At 50.2% G+C, this 19534-nt stretch overlaps 2 protein-coding genes across 2 annotated transcripts; both read left to right on the forward strand.

The window, feature by feature from the left end:
- Positions 1-970: 970 nt before the first annotated feature.
- On the forward strand, positions 971-9921 carry LOC145510781 (gasdermin-C-like). Its single transcript, XM_081502982.1, has 13 exons — positions 971-990; positions 1348-1516; positions 3501-3606; positions 4920-4979; positions 5345-5374; positions 5468-5515; positions 5847-5873; positions 6087-6116; positions 6408-6434; positions 7290-7429; positions 7752-7866; positions 8547-8620; positions 9245-9921. Exons 1-13 carry the CDS (start codon positions 971-973, stop codon positions 9482-9484), a joined length of 1086 nt encoding a protein of 361 aa, XP_081359108.1. The 3' UTR covers positions 9485-9921.
- Positions 9922-14724: 4803 nt separating this feature from the next.
- On the forward strand, positions 14725-18489 carry LOC145510782 (gasdermin-D-like). The gene is made up of 4 exons (XM_081502983.1): positions 14725-14863; positions 17245-17468; positions 17955-18142; positions 18397-18489. The coding sequence occupies exons 1-4, from the start codon at positions 14757-14759 to the stop codon at positions 18487-18489; spliced, it is 612 nt and encodes a 203-aa protein (XP_081359109.1). The 5' UTR covers positions 14725-14756.
- Positions 18490-19534: the final 1045 nt, after the last annotated feature.

Below are 19534 nucleotides of genomic sequence, written 5' to 3' on the forward strand. Positions count from 1 at the left end.
CAAAATCACTGAGGACAGTGACTGTAGCCATGAAATTAAAAGATGACTGCTTCTTAGAAGGAAAGCTATGACAAACCTAGACAGTGTATAAAAAGCAGAGACATCACTTTGCTGAAAAAGATTCATCTAGTCAAAGCTATGGTTTTTCCAGTAGTCACATATGGATGTAAGAGTTCAACTATAAAGAAGGCTGAGCGCCGAAGAATTGATGCTTTCGAATTATCATGCTAGAGAAGACTCATGCGAGTCTCTTCGACTACAAGGAGATCAAACCAGTCAATCCCAAAGGAAATCAACCATGAATATTCATCAGAAGGACTCTTGCTGAAGCTCCAATACTTTGATCACCTGATGCCAAGAGCCAGCTCATTGGAAAAGACCCTGATGCTGGGAAAGATTGAAGACAAAAGGAGAAGGGGGTGGCAGAGGATGAGATGGTTAGACAGCATCACCGACTCAATGGACAAGAATCTGAACAAACTCCGGGAGACAGCAGAGGACAGAAGAGCCTGGCATGCTGCAGGCCATGGGATCTCAAAGAGTCAGACATGACTTAGCAGCTGAAAAATAAGTGGCTTGAACTTCACTCCAAGGGCAATGGGAAAGCTCAGCCCTGCATCCTCAGTGACTCTCTCCACTGAAAAGCAATCTAAGAGTTTCTCAGGCTTTCACACGGCTGTTATCCGGGGCACCAACCCCAGCAGAGGCCTTGAGTGGAAACAGAGATGAGTCTCAGAAATGAAATGGAGATGAAATTTGTCTTCAGGACTTCACACCGCTCACATCTCCCACTTATTCACATCTCCCAAACTTACATCTTCAAGCCAGTCCTACCCATCTACCAAGGATGTTCAATCCATAAACACTCACCTATGCTAGTCAAGAAAAAAAATCATCCAAAGTCCTCCCAGCGTCATCATACTTTATCTGTGTGTTCCACATCCCACCCTGACTATGTCTCTGGACAAGGATGGGTGTGGAGAGCCCCAGGTTTGGCAGCAGGATTTCCTAAGGACTATTTTCCACCATCTAGACTTGTCTACTTCTGGATCTTCTGGTCAGAGGCCCTAGAGCTGGAGATTGATAAACTGCCCTCTAAAAGAACTAACATAATTTTGGAAAAGCCTTAAGAAGATGGCTTGCATACTCTCATACCCATCCCTCCATAAGAGAAGGGGGCCTCTCCATCATGCACACCAGAGACATCCTTCTTAGCCTATAAGCCAGTACCTTTCCATCATTTAGGGCTCCACACAGGCTCTGCACCCTTCAGGTCCTAAGGAGAGGAGTAACCTGAGAAGCTATCTCTTTTGCACTCTGACCCTCCTCCTCCTTTATCCCCCCTAGGAAAGTGTTGGATCAAGAGCCGTCATTTCTGAAGGAGTGCCGGACCAGAGGGGACAACCTATATGTGGTGACAGATACTGTAAAATTGGTCAACAGAACTGTCTTGCAGGACAGCAGCAGTGTGAATGCCAAGGGCAAATTCTCTATTCCTTGGAGTTTTTATGCCAAGGTATTGTGTTGTCCTGAAGCGGGGTAGGGCCCCAAGAGCACAGCCAGCCCAGCGTCCCTTCCCAGGGACTCTAGACTCTCTTAGGACCTGTTTTCAGGGGGTGGGGTGAGTGGGGTCATTACTCCCCACTTCTCATGGGCTGAGGAAGCCTGACCCCTGACCTGAGAGTCCATCTAACATCCTCCCTTTAGTATTTCAGTACATGGGATGATTCCATAGTGATAAAATGGGCAACAGATTTAATTATTTGATATTATATTTTGCTTTGGGCAAATGATAGATCCTTGAAATTACTAAAGTGTAGTCGCTGTACTATATTCTTGTATGGTTTGCTAGAGGAAACAAGCAATTATTGTTTAGTCGCTAACTCATGTCCAGCTCTGAGACCCATGGACTATAGACCACCAGGCTCCTCTGTCCATAAGATTTCTCAGGCAAGAATACTGGAGTGGGTCACCATTTCCCTCTCCAGGGGATCTTCTCAATCCAGTCAGGGATCAAATTTGTGTTTCTTGCATTGCAGGCGGGTTCTTTATCACTGAGTCACCTGAGGAGCCCAAGGAATCATTCAGTTCAGTCGCTCAGTCGTGTCCGACTCTTTGCGACCCCATGAATTGCAGCACGCCAGGCCTCTCTGTCCATCACCAACTCCCGGAGTCTACCCAAACCCATGTCCATCAAGTCATTAACACAAAACAAAACTTTGGCAGTTAAAACACCCTAAATATGGTGATACCTGAAGCAGAAAGTCTATAGATTCAGATTTAAATACATTCAAGCACATATGATGTACACAACTCGCTCACGGTGGCCAATTATAATCTTTTAAATTGATTTAAACAAATTAATATATCAAATATGTATGCAATATCGGCTAGGATTCACAGAGATAAAGAAATTTTGTCTGTGTTATAACCTGTTTTCTATGCAACATACTTTGTGTAAGTTGTCCTCATTTAAGAGATTTAGGAACTAAAAAGGGAAAAAAAAAAATAGCCTGAAATATGAACTAACTTTCCCCAAATTGGTTAACTTGTCCTGGGAGAGGCCAGATTCCACCTGCATCATTTGATTCCAAAGAAACCTGAAATAAATCAAACATGACTCCAGTCCGAAGGACATTTGGATGTTCAGCTTTGGCTTTCCATCTGCTTGGGCCGGGCAACTGGACTTTGCGAGAACAGGAGAAAACCCAGTATCCTTTCACATAGGACGACTGCTCACAGGGCCCAGCAAGGTTCTAAATATCAGCTCCTGGGCTGAGATGTTGTTAAAACAGCTTGTTTCTCACCCTGGCTCACGGCCGCATCAGTTTTGCCTGGTACCGCCTGTGTTTCAATGTGTCAGAGCTCTCCGTGGCATTGGTCTACACTCAACTCTCTCAGGAACTTGAGAGTAGGAGGCATCCTGAGGGACCAAAGTACAGATCTGATTCTGGAGAGCCAGTGACTCATGAGGCTGCCTGAGGACACTGTGCGTGTTTCTGGGGAACGGTTCCCGATCCAGAATAATTAAAATAATAGCATCTACAAAGAGTTTTTGATGATACATTTTTTTACTGACATGTAATTGCTTTACAATGTTGTGCTAGTTTCTGCTGTACAATGAAGTGGATTGGCCATATGTACACATATATCCCCTTCCTCGTGAGCCTCCCTCCCAGCCCCCCACCATCCCACTCATCCAGGTCATATGAGGATATATGTCAATCATCATTTGGGTCTCCTAGAATATGGGAATAATGTGACGGTTAGTTTTATGTGTTAGCTTCACTGGTCCACAGGGCACCCATATACATGCAATAAAAACATGACCTTGAGAGACATAAAGGTAAATACTGGACCAAAGAAGAAAAAAAAAAATGGGTAACTGGAAATCAGGAGCAGGATGGGGAGCGAGAGGTCAGGGGACTGCTGGGTCCTCGGCTCGTGAGCTTCTAGAAGCTCATGCATACATGACCTTGTTGCCTGGCTTCTCTCTCTAGAGCACAGGAGACGGATCGGGTCTCAAAGTGAGAGAGAGGTCGCTGACTCTGCCCCAGGGCACTGTGATGGCCTATAAGAGGAAGCAGCTGGTGTTCCTGGAGAATGGCCGGGGTGAGCAGGGCCTGAAGGGGATGAGTAGTGGGAGATCACCCAGAGGCCACCTTGGCTTCCCTCCCTGCTGGGGGAGGGGAGGAGCACGATTTCTCAGCCTCCCACAGCCGCCTCCAAGCCTGCAAGACTGAACCATGACCACACGGAGACCCAGAGTCAGTGTCCCACGCAGAGACGGACACAAGGGTGGCCCAACGCGGGGTGTCCTTAGCACCAGGCAAAGGGCAGCCCTGATCCCGACCATGTCTATGCATTCAAGGCCCCGCTGCTCTTGGCAGCTCACCTGGGGGAAGCCGCAGAGCCCCCCACTTTCCCATAAGCCCAGGTAAAGCTCATAAGACAGTGGCTCATCATAAACAGAACTGCAGATGTAAGGCCATTTCCTCCTCCAGGGGATCTTCCCTACCCAGGGATCGAACCCGGGTCTCCCACATTGCAGGCAGATTCCTTACCATCTGAGCCACCAGGGAAGCCCCAACAACACAGGAATTCATCTGTTAATACATCTTTCCCTCACTAGCCTCAGAATTCACAGCCCCCAGTACACACACCCTCGCTTTGGGTTCTGACTCGACATCAGTGAACCAGTGTCATCAAACAGTAACCACACACCCAGGAGGAACAGTGAGCACTGGGAACACAGCTCAGCATCCTTGGCATCCCCTCTCTCCCCTCCCAAATGCTGAGACCCAGCTAGAGGCCATCCTGACAAAGCTGAGGTCCAAGGGGAGAGAATGCCCTCAACACACACACACGCACACATACCTATGGCACCCTCACTGTAACATCTCATCAAGGCCGGGTCCTGGCATCAGTTGCCGCCTGTCAATAGCAGTAGGAAAGAACTGAGATCTCCAATCTCATGGGGTCAGAGGACCTCAGCTTCCGGAAAAAGGGTCAGTCCTACTGAGAGTAGAGACAAAGATGGGATTCACGGCTAATTTAGAGAGACACCAGAGACTGTGCAGAGGGCATCAGGAGATGATAGTGTTATTAAAGATCGTGGGGAACGACAAACTGTTATTTATTTAGGAGGGGATGAGAAGGAGCCTCATTTTCAAAAATATGTTTTCTAAGTGTTAGCGGGTAGGAACGGAAGCCAGCAGACGCAGGAGAAAGAGCGTTGTCACAGCCCTGCCTGCAAGTCGTGCCCTGACCACGAGGGGGCGTGAGGGGCCCCTGCACCATTCGGGCGGAGGGGGGGCGGGGGCGGGGCGGTGAAGGGAGGGGGCTTATGGGTGCAGGCGTGTGAAAGGATCCAGCAGGAATAACCAGGGCTCTCCTGACCTGGCTTCTTCCCTTTGCAGCCATTCTTCTCATCTCAGATGATGACAAGCGGAAAACCTTCCCAGAAGATGAGTTCCTGCGTTGCGCTGGGTCTCTGCCTAGACTTCAGGTTGAATGCTACAGCAAGCACGTGTGGAGCTCAGTCCTACCGAGAGGACCCCTCCAGCCAGGTCCTCCACCACCTCCTAGTTTCTTCCCCCGCTCTTGACCCAGACACAGGCCTCTTGGCCCGGAGACAGCCACCTTTCTCTTCTGAATCCTGAAGTAGAGTCCTGGGGGTGGGGGTGGTGGATACTTGCCAAGGTTCCCTGTCTCCAGGCATTGTGTCAGCTGAGAGGTGAGAAGTAAGGGGGGACAGGGAGGAGTTAGAGAGGCTGGGAGGGGGAGGGAGAGGAGACCGGAGGGGAGAAATAGCGCCTGAGTGAGCACGTCTTTCTCCTTCCAGAGAAACTGCAGGAGCTGCGGATGTCACTAGGTGAGCGAGTCATTCTAGAGCCGGGAAAGTGGGATTGGACCCCTCCACCAGGAATAACCTGGGCTCTCCTGACCTGTCTTCTTCCCCACCCAGAAATTCTTTCCATCTCAGATGATGACAAGGGGAAAGCCTTTTCAGGAGGTGAGTTCCTTAGCAGGGCAGGTTCTCTGCCAAGCCCCCGGGCCCTGCTGAGCCCTGACCCTCTCTGGATGCTAATGAGAGCGGTGCAAGGTGGTGAGCCCAGGTGTTAGTCTGCAAGGCAGACCTAGAGGGAAACTACCCTCCTTCCTCCATAGCCTGCTTTCTCTTCTTTCACAAGCCATAGACCTTTCTCTTCTGAGAAAGGCCACAGAGAAAGCCACTTTTCTCCTTCAAATACCAGGACAGGTAACAGGGGTGTGTGTTTGTGTGTGTGTCTTGGGGGAGGGGAGGTTAACTCTTGGTGAATGAGCCCTTCTGCTTATCTTTCCAGGGAAATGGCAGATGCAATCAGCGATGGGTGAGTGGGTGATCTTACAGCCAGGAAAGTCACAACCCAAGTCCCATGTGCTTGCCTTTTCAGTCCTTACCCATGGTGCTGGCTCTGCACCCTGGGCAAGGGGAAGGGGTGGACAGAAAGTGGGGGGTTCAGGGAAGTAGGGGGCAGAAGTTCAGAGAAACCGAGTGTCCTCACAGACTAACTCTTGGATGGGGAATTTAATTTCCCTTCTAGGCACCATAAGATATCCCATCCTCCCAATTGGTAAGTGTGTGTTTGCTGGGATTGGGGTGGGGTCCTAATGGCACATACCCATCTGGAGAGCAGAGCAGATGGCCCCTGCCTTTGCCACCACTGCCCGGGGGCCTGGCTCTAGTTTCTGTGGAATGGGAAGGGTCTGGGAAGGCCAAGGAGGTGGAGGGATGGGCTAGAATGGGGGGGAGAAAGAGTTTAAGCAAAAGGGAGGAGGTGTGAGGGGGGCAGAACCCTCCAAAATGTCTCAAGAGTAAACCTGGGGGATGAGAAAGGGAAATGATCCTTTGTGACTCTTTCCAGGAAGAATACAGGAACCCATTTGCCAAGGTCAGTATTTATGAAAAAGGAACCTGGGGCTTCCTGGGTGGAAAACTGCAAAGCTAAGTACCCCAAAGTTGATGTGCACACAACTTACAAAACTGAGCTCTACTTCCCAGCTGATGCTTTGTACAGCCCCACTCATTCATTCATTCATTCATGGATGCATGCATGCACGCAACAAACCCTTGCTGAAAACTATTTGAGCAACAGGCATTATTCTGAGCAGTGGGGATTACAGCCATGGACCAAACAGAAATTCCTGCCTCACTGGACTGCTCCCTCTTGGCAGACCATCTGGAGGCCACCTGAAGTCTCCTAGGGGAAGCAGAGAACCCCCAACACCATGCCTTGGTTGTGTCTGTGGTCACTGATGATACAGGCAGTTACACAATGAGATGGATAATCTATGCGTGCCATGTGCTACCCCCCCAAGCATTTTACTTAGCAAACTCATGTAATCCACTTAACATCCCACTCAACACATGTGGAAACCGGGCCCAGAGCACCTAAGATTCTCATCTCTAGAGCCCATCACGAGAATCCACGTTGTTCTAGACATGACCCAGAACTGAGCACTTGGTCATTTTCTTCCACTTCCTGTGACCTCTTTCTAGAATCTCCTTCTCGCCTCCCAGCCTTCTACTCCCCCCACTCCCTACCCCCCAACCCCTTCTCAGCACTGGGACTGTGCACCTTTTAACCTATTATGATAGCTTCATCCTCAGAGTTCAAACAGGCCATCCACAGAAATGCTTTTGGTTGGCAGATAAATGGGATGGAGGTGCCCAGCCTATCACACCAAAAACTTTCTAATCCAAGAATTGTCCCCCATTTTCCGGTTGATGTTGATGCTGAGAACAGATTTTAACTCCCTGCAAAACGAGGTTTCCAGGGAAACAGAGGCAGTGGCCGAGCTCCCCAGGGACATTCGAGATCCTCTTTTCCATACTATCCTGGCCAAGCTCAAGGACCAAGGGGCTCTGCAGGACCTCACCGACATGGTGAGAAAGGGGTCCCACTCTCCCTAAGGCCAATCAAAGTTGTGAAGGGACAGGTTTAGGATGCCGATGACTGAGACACCCAGGGAAGGAGGGCTGAGGCGGGGACCCCACACACTGGCCCAGCACAGTGACCAGGTCCAGGGCTTGCAGCCCACTTGCTGCAGCTGCTTGAAATCTCCTAGGGGAGGTGAAGAGCCCTCCCCCTCCTACCTGGGTTAATCACTTGTAAACTCAAAAGATACAGGCAGAATTGCACAACAGTATCTATTGCTATTACTATTATTATTGTTGTTGTCTTACTACTAATACAGGTCTCTTCTAGCTGGCTGGGAACCTTTGGGATCATACGGGCAGCTTCCTAAGTGAGAGGCAGGAAGACTCCAGAAATGTGTGGCTTGAGTCAAGACACATCATTTACCTCCTTGAAGCCTTACTGGGTAAGAATGACTTGAGGGAAATGTGGGAACATCAAAAATTTGGCCTCTGGACCCGAAAGGAAGGGATTAGATGCCATCTGCCGCCTCTCTAATGGGGGCTTCCCAGGTGGTGCTCATGGTAAAGAACCTGCCTGCCAATGCAGGAGACATAAGAGATGTAGGTTCGATCCCTGGGTGGGGAAGATCCCCTGGAGGAGGGCATGGCACCCCCCTCCAGTATTCTTGTCTGGAGAATCCCATGGACAGAGGAGCCAGGAGGGCTACAGTCCATAGGGTCAGAAAGAGTTGGATATGACTGAAGCAACTGAGCACACATGCACACTCTCTAAAATCTTTCTAATGACCTTCATCTCACATCATACCTCTCCGCAAGGTCAGGAGGGCTCAGTGAGATAAATTCACCATAGGATACAGAACCAGCCCAGGACCTAGAAAGACCGGCCCAAGTCCATCCAACCTATCACTGGGTGTGGATGATTCCAGGCTCCAGTCTGGACCATGTTATGGAGCATCCTGGAGACCATCCCAAGAGCAGAAGGAGGGAACTTGACCTTCACACCTGATGGGTTTTATTCCTCTGCCTCAGGGTTCCCCTCTCTTGGGGTCCCCTAGTTCACAGTGGGGGAAAAAAACACTGACTCCTCACTACTCTCTCTCCTCAAATGTCCCCTTGTCCCCAGTGCTGAGTGACATCCAACATGAGCTGCTGGCCTGGTCCATGGAGAAGAGGATCCTGCCCCAGCAGCGGGAGCTGGTGAGAAATCAACCCCCAGGGGCCAGTGTCCTGGGACAAGGGTGAGGGAACCGGGGATAAGAATGATCCTGAGGAAAGAGAGGTGACGTAAGGTCCTGCTGGCACTGGAACAGAGCCCGTGTGGCTGCTGGGAACTCCTCTGAGGAGCAGGCCCAGGGGATGGGGTCCACCTCAGGAGGGTGTCCATCTCCATGGCAACCCCAGCAGAGGGTGCCCACAGTTCTAACAGAGGCACACAGGAATGCACGTTTGGGGGGTTCATGCTTTTCTCATATGGTTGCCATTTGCAAATTGTCTTCCTCCACATATGTAAGTACATATGTGTACAGATGTATGCACATACTGCACAGATACACGTGTACACATATACTTGCAGATAACACTATTTAGCAAGGTCGATGTTAGTATCACCATTTGGCAGCTGAGGAACCAAAGCTCAACAATTTTCAGAAATATATCCAAGCTCACCCTGACCACGGGTCAGAATAGGATGAGACTTCTGGGCCCTTTGACTCCATCGCTCTCCTTCTCCCATGACCCTGAGAGGCTCTGGCTCTCAGGATAGAAGGTCTTGATTCCCGACCTCAAAGACTGGCCTGCAACAGCTGACCCTGTCTCCTCCAGGTGAAGAGCATCCTGGAGCCCAACTTCCCGTACCCCTGGAACATTCCCTTCACCCTGGATCCCAAGCTCCTCGCCTCGCTTCAGGAAGAGGGGTTGGCCGTCACCTTTGGCCTGCTGCAGGAGTGTGGCCTGAGGGTGGCACCCGACAACCCCAAGGGGACTTGGGATCTGGAGGCCAAGAAGCCCCTGTCTGCCCTGTACGGGTCCCTCTCGGTGCTGCAGCAACTGGCCGAGGCCTGAGCCCTCCCCGGGGGCACTGAGTCCAGAGAGGCCTGGCTGCACCCCAATCTAGCTGTGAGCATCCTCTGTGCTCAGGGAACATGGAGCCCCGCCTTCTGCCACTCCAGTTTGGGTGGACAGAGAAGGTAAAGACCAGAGGGAACATTCTAGGGTGATTGATGGAAATACTCTGTAACTCTGTATCTTGCTAAAGGTTTATGCATTTGTCCAAACTCAACAAATAGCATCTAAAGATCTGAGCATTTCATTGCATGTTTATTTTACTTCAAAGCAATGTACACAAAGATTGAACTCTCATTAATAAGCATTCTGAATTGCATTGAGTAAAGTGTACTGACATCTGTAACTTACTTGGAAATATATCAGAAAATAAGGTGAACTGATGGATGGATAGAGAAGCATGTGATCAAGGAAATGTGATAAAATATTTAAAACAAGAGTTCTTTTTCATTCTGAAGTATTCTTGTATGTCTGGAATTGTTTCAAACTTATAACTAACCCCACCGCCCAACGCACACACACAGAGTTATACCTGGCGTCTGTCAGTCAGCCTGGGAGTTTTCAGACAGTGCCTTCTGAGCTGTGGGTTCAGTTCTTCCTTCATTTAAGGAAGATTCACTCATATCACTAAACACATTATCCATTCTGTTTGTTGAATTCTCTATTTCTCAGTGACCAAATGTCCTTGTGTTGTGCTAAGTTCCCTCATTCATGTCTGACTCTTTGCGGCCCCATGGACTGTAGCCCACCAGGCTCCTCTGCCCATGGGATTCTCCAGGCAAGAATACTGGAGTGGGTTGCCATGCCCTCCTCCAGGGGATCTTCCCCACTCAGGGATCGAACCTACGCCTCTTACGTCTCCTGCATTGGCAGGCGGGTTCTTTACCACTAGCCCCACCTGGGAAGCCCACATATGTCCTCTGGGTCCTCTAAATACGTTTTACCTTGCCTTTTCGCTATAATCTCTCCTTTTCCCTTTTGCATTCTCTGAGACCACGGCAGGTCTTTCCTCAGTGTCTGTGAGCCAACCCTCAACTGCAGCATCATTCTATTGCTTTCTAATTTCTTAGCTCAGAAACTGTCGTCCTGATATTCAGTTTGGTCTCTTAGTTTGCAGTCTCCCTTTTGGCTTACGTCTTGTTGTCTCTTCTTCTCATCTTTAAGGACTTGTTTTACTGAGATTATTTCACTTCAACACAAAATAATTAAGGACACTGTGGGCTCTTCTTTAACTTCTCTACCTGAATGGATTCTGCCGCTGTCTTTCTTTCCTCTCATGTTTGCATAGATGCCATGTGACCCTTTTTTTATTCATCTTGCTCGTCCCCAGGATGTGAAAACATGGGTTATTGGTTCCAAAGAGCCAAGATGCATATGAAAGGAATGATTTCAGTGAGCCCAGACTACATCGTCCCATACATAGAAAAAGCGTTCAATTCCTTAACTTGACATATCTGATCTCTTTAATTAACGGCAATCTTCTGATGTTCAGACTACCTGCCCTTGGTTGCAAAACTCCTATACATCCTAGCTCCTCCCTCGCCTCCTCGGAGCAGTCTCTCAGAGCTATCGGAAACATGTCTCCTGGGCTGCAGTCCTCATTTTGCCCCCAAATAAAACCTAAATCGCAACTCTGACCTTGTGTAAATAGTTTTCACCACCAGCATGAGTGCCTCTGTCGAAAGCCCCTCTCTGCACAAAGATGGAGCGTAGGAAGTTTTTCTTTCTTCCACACCACCTGAATTGAGACCTGTGTCTCTTCCAACACAAAGGACTGTTTGGAGCCTGTTTCTACTGGCATGAAAAAAAGAAAGGACTTACCTGGGCTCTGAGAAGTCCTGCACGGTTGGCCTGGACTCTGTCCTGTCTTGTATGGATTTGCTAAATGCCTGGAGCTTGGGTTCCCTCACCCAGGAGAGGCATTTGCTTGTCTCTCCACACAGAATACCTGGAGTCTTCAGAGAGGTCAGCGTGTGGTGGGGGAGGGGTTCAGGAGTCTTAGCTTCCTTTAGAGAATTCACCCGGCTTGTCTGGGGAAGAAGAGGGGAGCTGGCTACAGATGTGGTTACTCTTTTCATTAATATGGCTTTGCTTCCCCCCAGACACTTCCTTGGGTTCAGGGTCACCCCCTCTTCCCAGAAGCGATGCCTCGTCTTCTCCTCCCCGATCCCATCTCCCCTTCCTACAATGTCTCAACCAAGCAGATGAGAATGAAAGATTTATTTTACTTTTTTTTTTTCCCAAAAGATTTATTTTTAAAACTCTGGGGCTTCCCTGGTGGCTCAGTGGTAAGGAATCCGCCTGACAATGCAGCAGGCACGGGTTTGATCCCTGGTCCGGGACAATCCCACATGTTGTGGGGCAACTAAGCCCGGGCGCCGCAACCACCGAGCCTGCGCTCTCAGGTCCACAAGTACTGAAGCCCGTGGGCCCTAGAGACGCCGCTGCCCTGAGAAGCCTGAGCGCCGCAACTGGAGAGGCGCCAGTGCAGCAAAGTAGGCCCAGCACAGAGATAAATAAACCTGCGGCCTTAGGCTCAGAGCCCCTAAAGGGGTGCAAGGCACTTAAGCCTCCCCCTGCTCCATAAGATCTTGTTTGACTCCTATTGTTTTCCCTGCGTTGAAAAGTTCTTGGGGTTTTTTCTGTTGTTAATTTCATGATAATTAACTCTCTTTTCTCTTTCCACCCAGCAAAAAGACAACAGAAGGATACATTCCGGAAGACTCTCCTGTCACTAGAGGGGCACACAAGTGGCCAGAGAGAGCCTCTTTTTCATGGAAAGTTCCAGGGCAACCATCCCCTCACCTTCTCTCCCAGCTGGGAGTTGTGAGAGCAGTCTTTCCCAGTTGACTCCCTTCTCCCAGTGCCTCACTGGGAGACTGGAGGGTTAGTCTAGCAGGAAGGAGACTAAAGGATTCTTCCTGGGGACCTGGCGCAAGAGAAAGTCCTACTGATGTAGATATTCGGTATCCACAAAAAAATGCACAGCAGAGGTCTTCAGCGTTGGGTACACACAGAAATCAACTGGGGTGCTTTAAAAAATACTAATGCTGGGTTCCACCCCCACAAGTCTTGATTTAGCTGTTTTGCAGTGAGAGCAGGTTTCAAGCGGTTCAAGAGCTCCCCAGCTGATTCTAATATGCAACCAAGCTGAGTACACTGCTGTCTGCCAGGGAAGCTCAGTCACTAAGCTCCACCCACTGCTCAGAGCTTCCAGTCTGATTTTTGATGCCCCTCCATCAAAGTGGAAGCGGACAAGCATCGTCAGATATCTGAGAAACAGTTGAGGCCAAAACTAACAAAAAGCAACTGAGAGGGCCGTACCCTGGTGGCTCAGTGGTAAAGAATCCACCTGCCAATGCAGGAGACACGAGTTCAGTTCCCAGGTTGGGAAGATCCCCTGGAGAAGGAAAGAGGACGCAGGCCTGCCTGGAGTTGACAGCTGTGTCACAGCTCTACCTAGTTATTGCCAAGCAGGAATGTGAGCTCCACGGTACTGTTTTTGTTTTTTGTGATTTTCTTTTTGAGAAAAGCTAAAACTTGGATTTTGATGGCTCAGTTGGTAAAGTATTCACCTGCTAACGCAGGAGACCGGGGTTTGATCCCTTGGTCGGGAAGATGCCCTGGAGGAGAAAATGCAACCCATGCCAGTTATCTTGCCTGGGGAATTCCCATGGACAAAGGAGCCTGGCAGGTTACCGACAGCAGCATCACAAAACAGTTGGACTAAACAACAAAATTTTTAAAAGGAACATTGAGGAAATAGAGCTCTTAGAAATTAAAACTATTATCACAGAAATGAAATTCAAGATTAAAGGATAAAGTTGAGGAAATTTCCCAAAAAGTAGAGCCAAAAGCCACAGGATAAAAATGAGAAAAGAAATTTAGAAGGGCAGTTTAGGAAGGTGAACATTTGGATAAAACAGGTCCCTTCTCCCAAAAGAGAACACACACACACACAGGGAATCATCAAGAAAACTATTCAAGAAAATACCCCATAATTAGGACACATATTTTGAGATTTAAAGAGCCCATTGAGTGCCTAGCACAAACATTGATATATGAAAATGAGCTCATACCACAACGTTTCAGGGACATTTCAGAACGTGTGGAATGAAGTGAAAATCCAGGGGAAAAACAGATTATTTACAAAAGATCAGACATGAGAATGCCTTTAAAATACAACCACTGCAGACTAGAGGCAATGGAGCAAGGTCTTCCTAAATTTTGATGGAAAATTATTTGCAATTTAGTAGTCTATATCATGAAGGTAGAATAAGGATATTTTCAACCAAAGTTGTTTTTTTTTTAATAATTAGTGCCCATGTTCCCTTTTCCAGAAAGTTGTAAGAGGATGTGATACACCTAAGTGATAGGAAGCCTTGGGGAGAGATTTCTCCAGGAATATGAAATTGATAAAATACCTGGAATCTGGGCATAAGAGGAAGAGATTTAAGCATTTGGTGGAATTTGGATTTAATTAGATATAAGTACATAGAAAATAGAAAGAAAAAAAAAGGACAATGAGAAACTATCGAAATCCTCCTGGAAATAAAAAATAATTACAGTTTATTAATAGCTGAGTAGAGTTTACAGAGTCACAGTAACAGTAAAGAACAAAGAATTATAACTCCAGAGGAGTGATGGGAGTCCTGTGGGTCTAGAGGTAGGGGGGACCTAAATTCTCATTTTCCCTGGTGTAAGTCCACGTTTAATGCTTACAACTGAGCAAGCTTATTATGTAAGTGAGGACAGATACAAAAGACCACATCTTGTGTTATCTCATTTATATGAAATATCTAGAATAGGCAAATCCATAAAGCACATTAGTGGGTGGGATCGGGTTCTTGCGGGGGAGGGTGATAAAAATGTTCTAAGATTGACTGCAGTGATGGCTCCACAATTCTGTGAATGTAGTCGTAGTCGCTGAATTGGACACTGAAGTGTGTGTGAATTACAGTGAACTGTGTGTGAATTACATCTCAATATAGTCCTCAAAAAGAGAAAACAACAACAAAATGAGTTCAAAGTGATGTCTCTGGGGAGGCGCTGGGGGGTGGGTGCAGGGCTGGCGGTGAAGGGGGCATCAGAAGTTTAAAAAAAAAATTACAAATCTGGGAACAATTTGATTCTTTACATGAAAGAAAAACAGCACGCATATTAATATTAGTGTACATCCACGGCACCCTTGTTGAAAGTGGGAGACTCACCCCCATGGGTCAGGGTCAGGGGTCAGAGGGAGGGGTGGGAGACTCCGCGCTCCCCTGGGGCCATGAGCCGGGCTGGAAACCCGAGTGGTCCGGGTGGGCGTCTGGAGGGCTCCTGCGTGGGGCGCAGCCTGGGGTTCAGCACAGTCACCCCCGTCACTCGGAGCCTCAGGTAGGGACTGGGGGGCGGGGACCCGAGTCCTGGGGGGACAACGGGGTTGAGTGCGAGGGGATCCCCCAGCGGCCTCCGCCGGGGAGGTCAGGCCCCGGCGCCCCCCTGTCCTCTCCCTGCGCCTCCCTCCCTCCCGGGACCCCTTTTCTTCGGAGGGCCTCTCTCACAGTCTCCCCATGAGGCCGAGTCCTTGGCTGTGGCGGCCCGTGTCGCACACTGTCCCCCCGGGGTCCTCTCAACAGTCGCGGCCCGAATTCTCAGGTCCCCTCGGGGCCCGACGGCGCCCCTCCCAGCGCTCGGCCGGGCGCCCCGCTGCAGGCCCAGTGCGGGAACGTCTGCAGCCGCCCCACGCCGGCCACGTAGTCACTTTCCTCCCTAAAAATACTACAATTGGGAGCAGTTTTCTCAGAACCCACTCCAGTATTCTTGCCTGGAGAATCTCATGGGCAGAGGAGCCTGGCGGGCTACATACGGTCCATGGGGTTGAAAGAGTCGGTAAGACTTCAGTTCAAGTTCAGTTGCTCAGTTGTGTTGGACTCTTTAGGACCCCATGGACTGTAGCATACCGGGCCTCCCTGTCCATCATCAACTCCCAGAGTTTACTTAAACTCATGTCCATTGAGTCGGTGATGCCATCCAACCATCTCATCCTCTGTCATCCCCTTCTCCTCCTGCCTTCAATCTTTCCCAGCATCAGGGTCTTTTCAAATGAGTTGGTTCTTCACATCAGGTGTCCAAAGTATTGGAGTTTCAGCTTCAGCATCAGTCCTTCCAATGAATATTCAGAACTGATTTCCTTAGGATGGACTGGTTTGATCTCCTTGCAGTCCAAGGGACTCTCAAGTCTTCTCCAACACCGCAGTTCAAAAGCATCAATTCTTTGGTGCTCAACTTTCTTTATAGTCCAACTCTCACATCCATACATGACCACTGGAAAAACCAAAGCTTTGAGTGGACAGACCTTTGTTGGCAAAGTAATGTCTCTGCTTTTTAATATGCTGTCTAGGTTGGTCATAACTTTTCTTCCAAGGAGCAAGCCTCTTTTAATTTCATAGCGATTGAGATGCTGCCTCCCAGACTCAAGAGTCCTTAACACTCCTACCAAAAAAAAAAAAACCTAAAATTACCATCTAAGACTGTACTGGCTGTACATATGTTACATTTCTCTTTGCCCTTAAACACTTAAGACCAAATATACAGATGAATATTCTAATATTAAGTATTATGAAATTCTATGAGAGTTAAAATTTTCCTCTGATACATAAATTAAAACATTTTTGTGGGGCCCTGGGCACCATGCCTAATGGAGGAGTCAGCCCCTCACTTCCCTTCACCCCTTACACTCTCTCCCCCATCCACAGCAGGGGACAAATCTGTCCTCTTGGGTTGGAGCCCACAGTCACGTCCGTTGGATGTAGTTATAAGCTCTTCAAGTCTCTCCTTTCCACTCGGTTGTGCTCCCGGCTGTCCAAGAGCTCCTCCTGAAACTCACACACTGGTGTGCAGTGTTGCTGTCTTGCTTAGGAGCCCTCTGTGGCTCCCCAGTGCCCTCCGAGGTAAGGTGCCCACTGCCATGGCAAGTGCTATGAAAGACTGAACAAAATGCAGCTGCCCCCACCAGCTCACCCCCCAAACACCCTCCACCCCAACTTTGGACCCTGCCTAGGACCCTCCCAACTAGGAGGGTGAGCCAGACCCTCAAGGGGACAGCTTATCAACCTGTGCCAGCACTGTTCTAAGTGCTTTACAAACAACTCGTTAGTCCTGGTCACAATCCCCAAGAGGAGGTATTGTTATAGACAATAATAACCTATTAATATGGGCTTTCCTGGTGGCTCATACGGTAGAGAATCTGCCTGCAAGGCGGAAGACCTGAGTTCGATTCCTGGGTCAAGAAGATCCCCTGGAGGAGGGCATGGCAACCCACTCCAGTATTCTTGCCTGGGAAATCCCCACAGACAGAGGAGAGTCTGGCGGGATACAGTCCATGGGGTCGCAAAGAGTTGGACACGACTGAGCGACTAAGCACAGCACACATAAATATTTTATGTAAATATGTATATACTTCTACTTAACAGATGAGGAGACCAAGGCACATTCCCAAGCGAACAGCTGTTCAGACTGAGGCATCCTTGGTCCTGGAGTTTCTTGGGGTCCCATGCAGGCAGGTGGGGGGTGATTGGAAGGATAGTTCCAGGGGGTTTTGACCACCTGTGATTTCCACCTACATGCTGACTTTAGCACCCAGGCATGGGGGTGGGGGGTCCTCTGCTCAGGGGCTCTCCTTCCTCACTGTGTTAGAAGCTCAACCGACTGACAGCTTCACCAGGGCCCCCCAAACCCACAGCCCTGGGTGACACCTGCCCTTCTCACCCCTCAAGGAACATGTCATCGCTGTTCTCAAGGGACATCAAGAGCCTGGTCAGAGAGCTGGGCCGGAAGGGCGAGCTGGTGCCCATGGATAGCCTGGCCAGCGCCCTGTGCCTGCGCCCCTTCTGCCTGGTAAGGAAGAAGCACAGGCACCCCCTTTGGCCTTGGGACACCCCCTTCATCCCCACGGACTTCTCCCTCGTGGACGCCCTGGAGCCCGGCTCCCCCATCCCAGGTACCTCCCGGTGGGGCTGGCAGCTGGCAGAGTGGAGGGGACTGCGGGGTGGCTCGAGAAAGAGTCCACCTGGGGGAGAAAGCTGACGCCCCCTCTACCCAGGCACACGTCAGGGGCACCCCCAAGCAGCACGTGCCTGCCATGGGGAGAAGGGTGCACCGTTTCCTCCCTCCTGTCTCGGCTCTCTGATGAGTAATCATCATCATCATTTTAATCACCATAATGGCTGACATGCATGAAGTTCTTTCTGGGTGGCAGGGACCCTGTCGGCAATTTCCTCAGTAAACGCTGACCACCGCTCTTGGAGGGAAAACCCTGTCATTCTTCCACCCCTTTTAGAGATGGGGAAACTGAGGCTCCGGGAGACTAGGGCTTCTTGCCCCAGGATCACACCGAGCCGGTAAGATGTGGAGGCCAAACTGGGACCTGAGACAGAGGCCTAGTCCCCTGGCCCCCTGGCCCATGCCTGAACCTCTCTCCCCACAGAGGTGAGCCGCAGCGAACCCGTTCACTTCCAGGAGATGGCGGCAGGAGCCGTGACCAGGGGCGTGAGCCTGGGCACCAGGCAGCAGGGGAGCGAGACGGGCAGCGGCACGGTGAGCCGGCTCCGTGCTGGCTGTGTGGATGCCCTGGGTGCCCCCCACACACACCTGGGAGGCTCTGGTGGAGGAGAGGTGGGTACATCAGCCAGGCGGGCTGGGCTCTGCTGTCCGTGGGCTCAGGTCCCCAGGGCCGGGAGGCAGTAGGGAAAAGCCCAAGGTCCCAGCCACTTGAGGACCTGGCGAGAAGCCTTCTGAGGAGTATCTTGGGATGGGGGGAGTCCACTACTAGCAGCAAACCCAGGGGCAGGAGCCCCCGGGGAAGAGAGAGTGGGCAGTGAGAGGGACTCATTTAAGTCAGAGATTTCAAACCCCTCATTGTTTTTAAGGCCAGAAAAAGAAACAGAAGTGTGGTAGCTGCCAAGGGTGAGGCAACAGGACATGGTGGGGACTCCAGCAAACTGGGGACACAGGCCTGCTGAAGCTGACATCTGCACCTGCTTATTCCCAGGCAGGAATGTGAGCTCCGTGGCACCGTCTTTTTTGAGAGAAGCTAAAACTGGGGTTTTGGTGGCTCAGTCAGTAAAGAATCCGCCTGCAATGCAGGAGACCGTAGTTCGATCCCTGGGTCAGGAAGATCCTCTGGAGAAGGAAATAGCAAGTCATTCCATTATTTCTTGCCTGGGAAATTCCATGGACAGAGGAGCCTGGTGGGGTACAGTCCAGGGGGTCGCAAGAGTTAGACACAACTGAGTGACTACATCATCACTATCACCAATTTTAATATTATCTCAAAATTTTTCAACACCACACGAACCAAGTAACATTCGCCTTTTGCTCGATTCAGCTGGCAGGAAGCCAGGTGGTAGCCTCTGGGCTGGTCATTTTACGTCTTGCAGAAGACAGATGTCTCAGAGTCCTCTGTTTCTCCCCTTTCCAACCACCCTCACCTGACCTTGAATTCTAGTCCTGAGTACAGGCCAGGCGCCCGCTGTACCCGCCCCCCTCTGCCCATATCAGCACAGAGTCCAGGCTGCCCACTGTGGAAGGCCCCAGAGCCAGGGGGCCCTGTAGAGCACCCCCCAAGCTCTGTCTCTTCTCCTGCCCCCACCGGCATCCCTGGCAGGAAACTGAGGGCTTCGAGACCCTCGTGCCTCCAGGAGTTGCAGAGCCGGAAGAAGGAGAGCCTATATGTGGTGACCGAGGCCATGGAGGCCGTGCAGGACGCCACGTTTCAGAGCCGAGCAGAGGGAGCCGGGCAGCTGTCTCTCCTCCAGCTGGGCCACGTCCAGGTGCAGGGGGTGCCCTGGGGGTGCAAATGTGGTGTGCTGGGGGTGCAAACATGGTGTGCCGGGTGCTGAAAGCCACCAAGGAGCCCACCCCTCACTCCTGCCAAACCACCCCATCTCACCCAGGAGTGTGGAGTCCCTGGACCCTTGTGTCAACTCTGCATTTTAGAATCACCTGGAGAGGTATCTTGTTGATATTTGACTTTTTTAAAATACCAGTTCACACGCGTGCACACAC

The sequence above is a fragment of the Giraffa tippelskirchi genome, chromosome 6 (genome assembly GCF_054371585.1).
Source record: "Giraffa tippelskirchi isolate mGirTip1 chromosome 6, T2T-mGirTip1v1.2.pri, whole genome shotgun sequence".
Lineage (NCBI taxonomy): Eukaryota > Metazoa > Chordata > Mammalia > Artiodactyla > Giraffidae > Giraffa > Giraffa tippelskirchi.

What these genes read in the sequence shown, in the direction of transcription:
- LOC145510781 (XM_081502982.1), top strand. Translation starts at nt 971, where the DNA reads ATGGGTGTGGAGAGCCCCAG. An exon ending in ATATCCCATCCTCCCAATTG is followed by an intron (nt 6,117 to 6,407) that starts GTAAGTGTGTGT and finishes GACTCTTTCCAG; the next exon opens with GAAGAATACAGGAACCCATT. An exon ending in ACAGGAACCCATTTGCCAAG is followed by an intron (nt 6,435 to 7,289) that starts GTCAGTATTTAT and finishes TGCTGAGAACAG; the next exon opens with ATTTTAACTCCCTGCAAAAC.
- LOC145510782 (XM_081502983.1), top strand. Translation starts at nt 14,757, where the DNA reads ATGAGCCGGGCTGGAAACCCGAGTGGTCCGGGTGGGCGTCTGGAGGGC. An exon ending in CCCGTCACTCGGAGCCTCAG is followed by an intron (nt 14,864 to 17,244) that starts GTAGGGACTGGG and finishes TCACCCCTCAAG; the next exon opens with GAACATGTCATCGCTGTTCT. An exon ending in GCCCGGCTCCCCCATCCCAG is followed by an intron (nt 17,469 to 17,954) that starts GTACCTCCCGGT and finishes CTCTCCCCACAG; the next exon opens with AGGTGAGCCGCAGCGAACCC.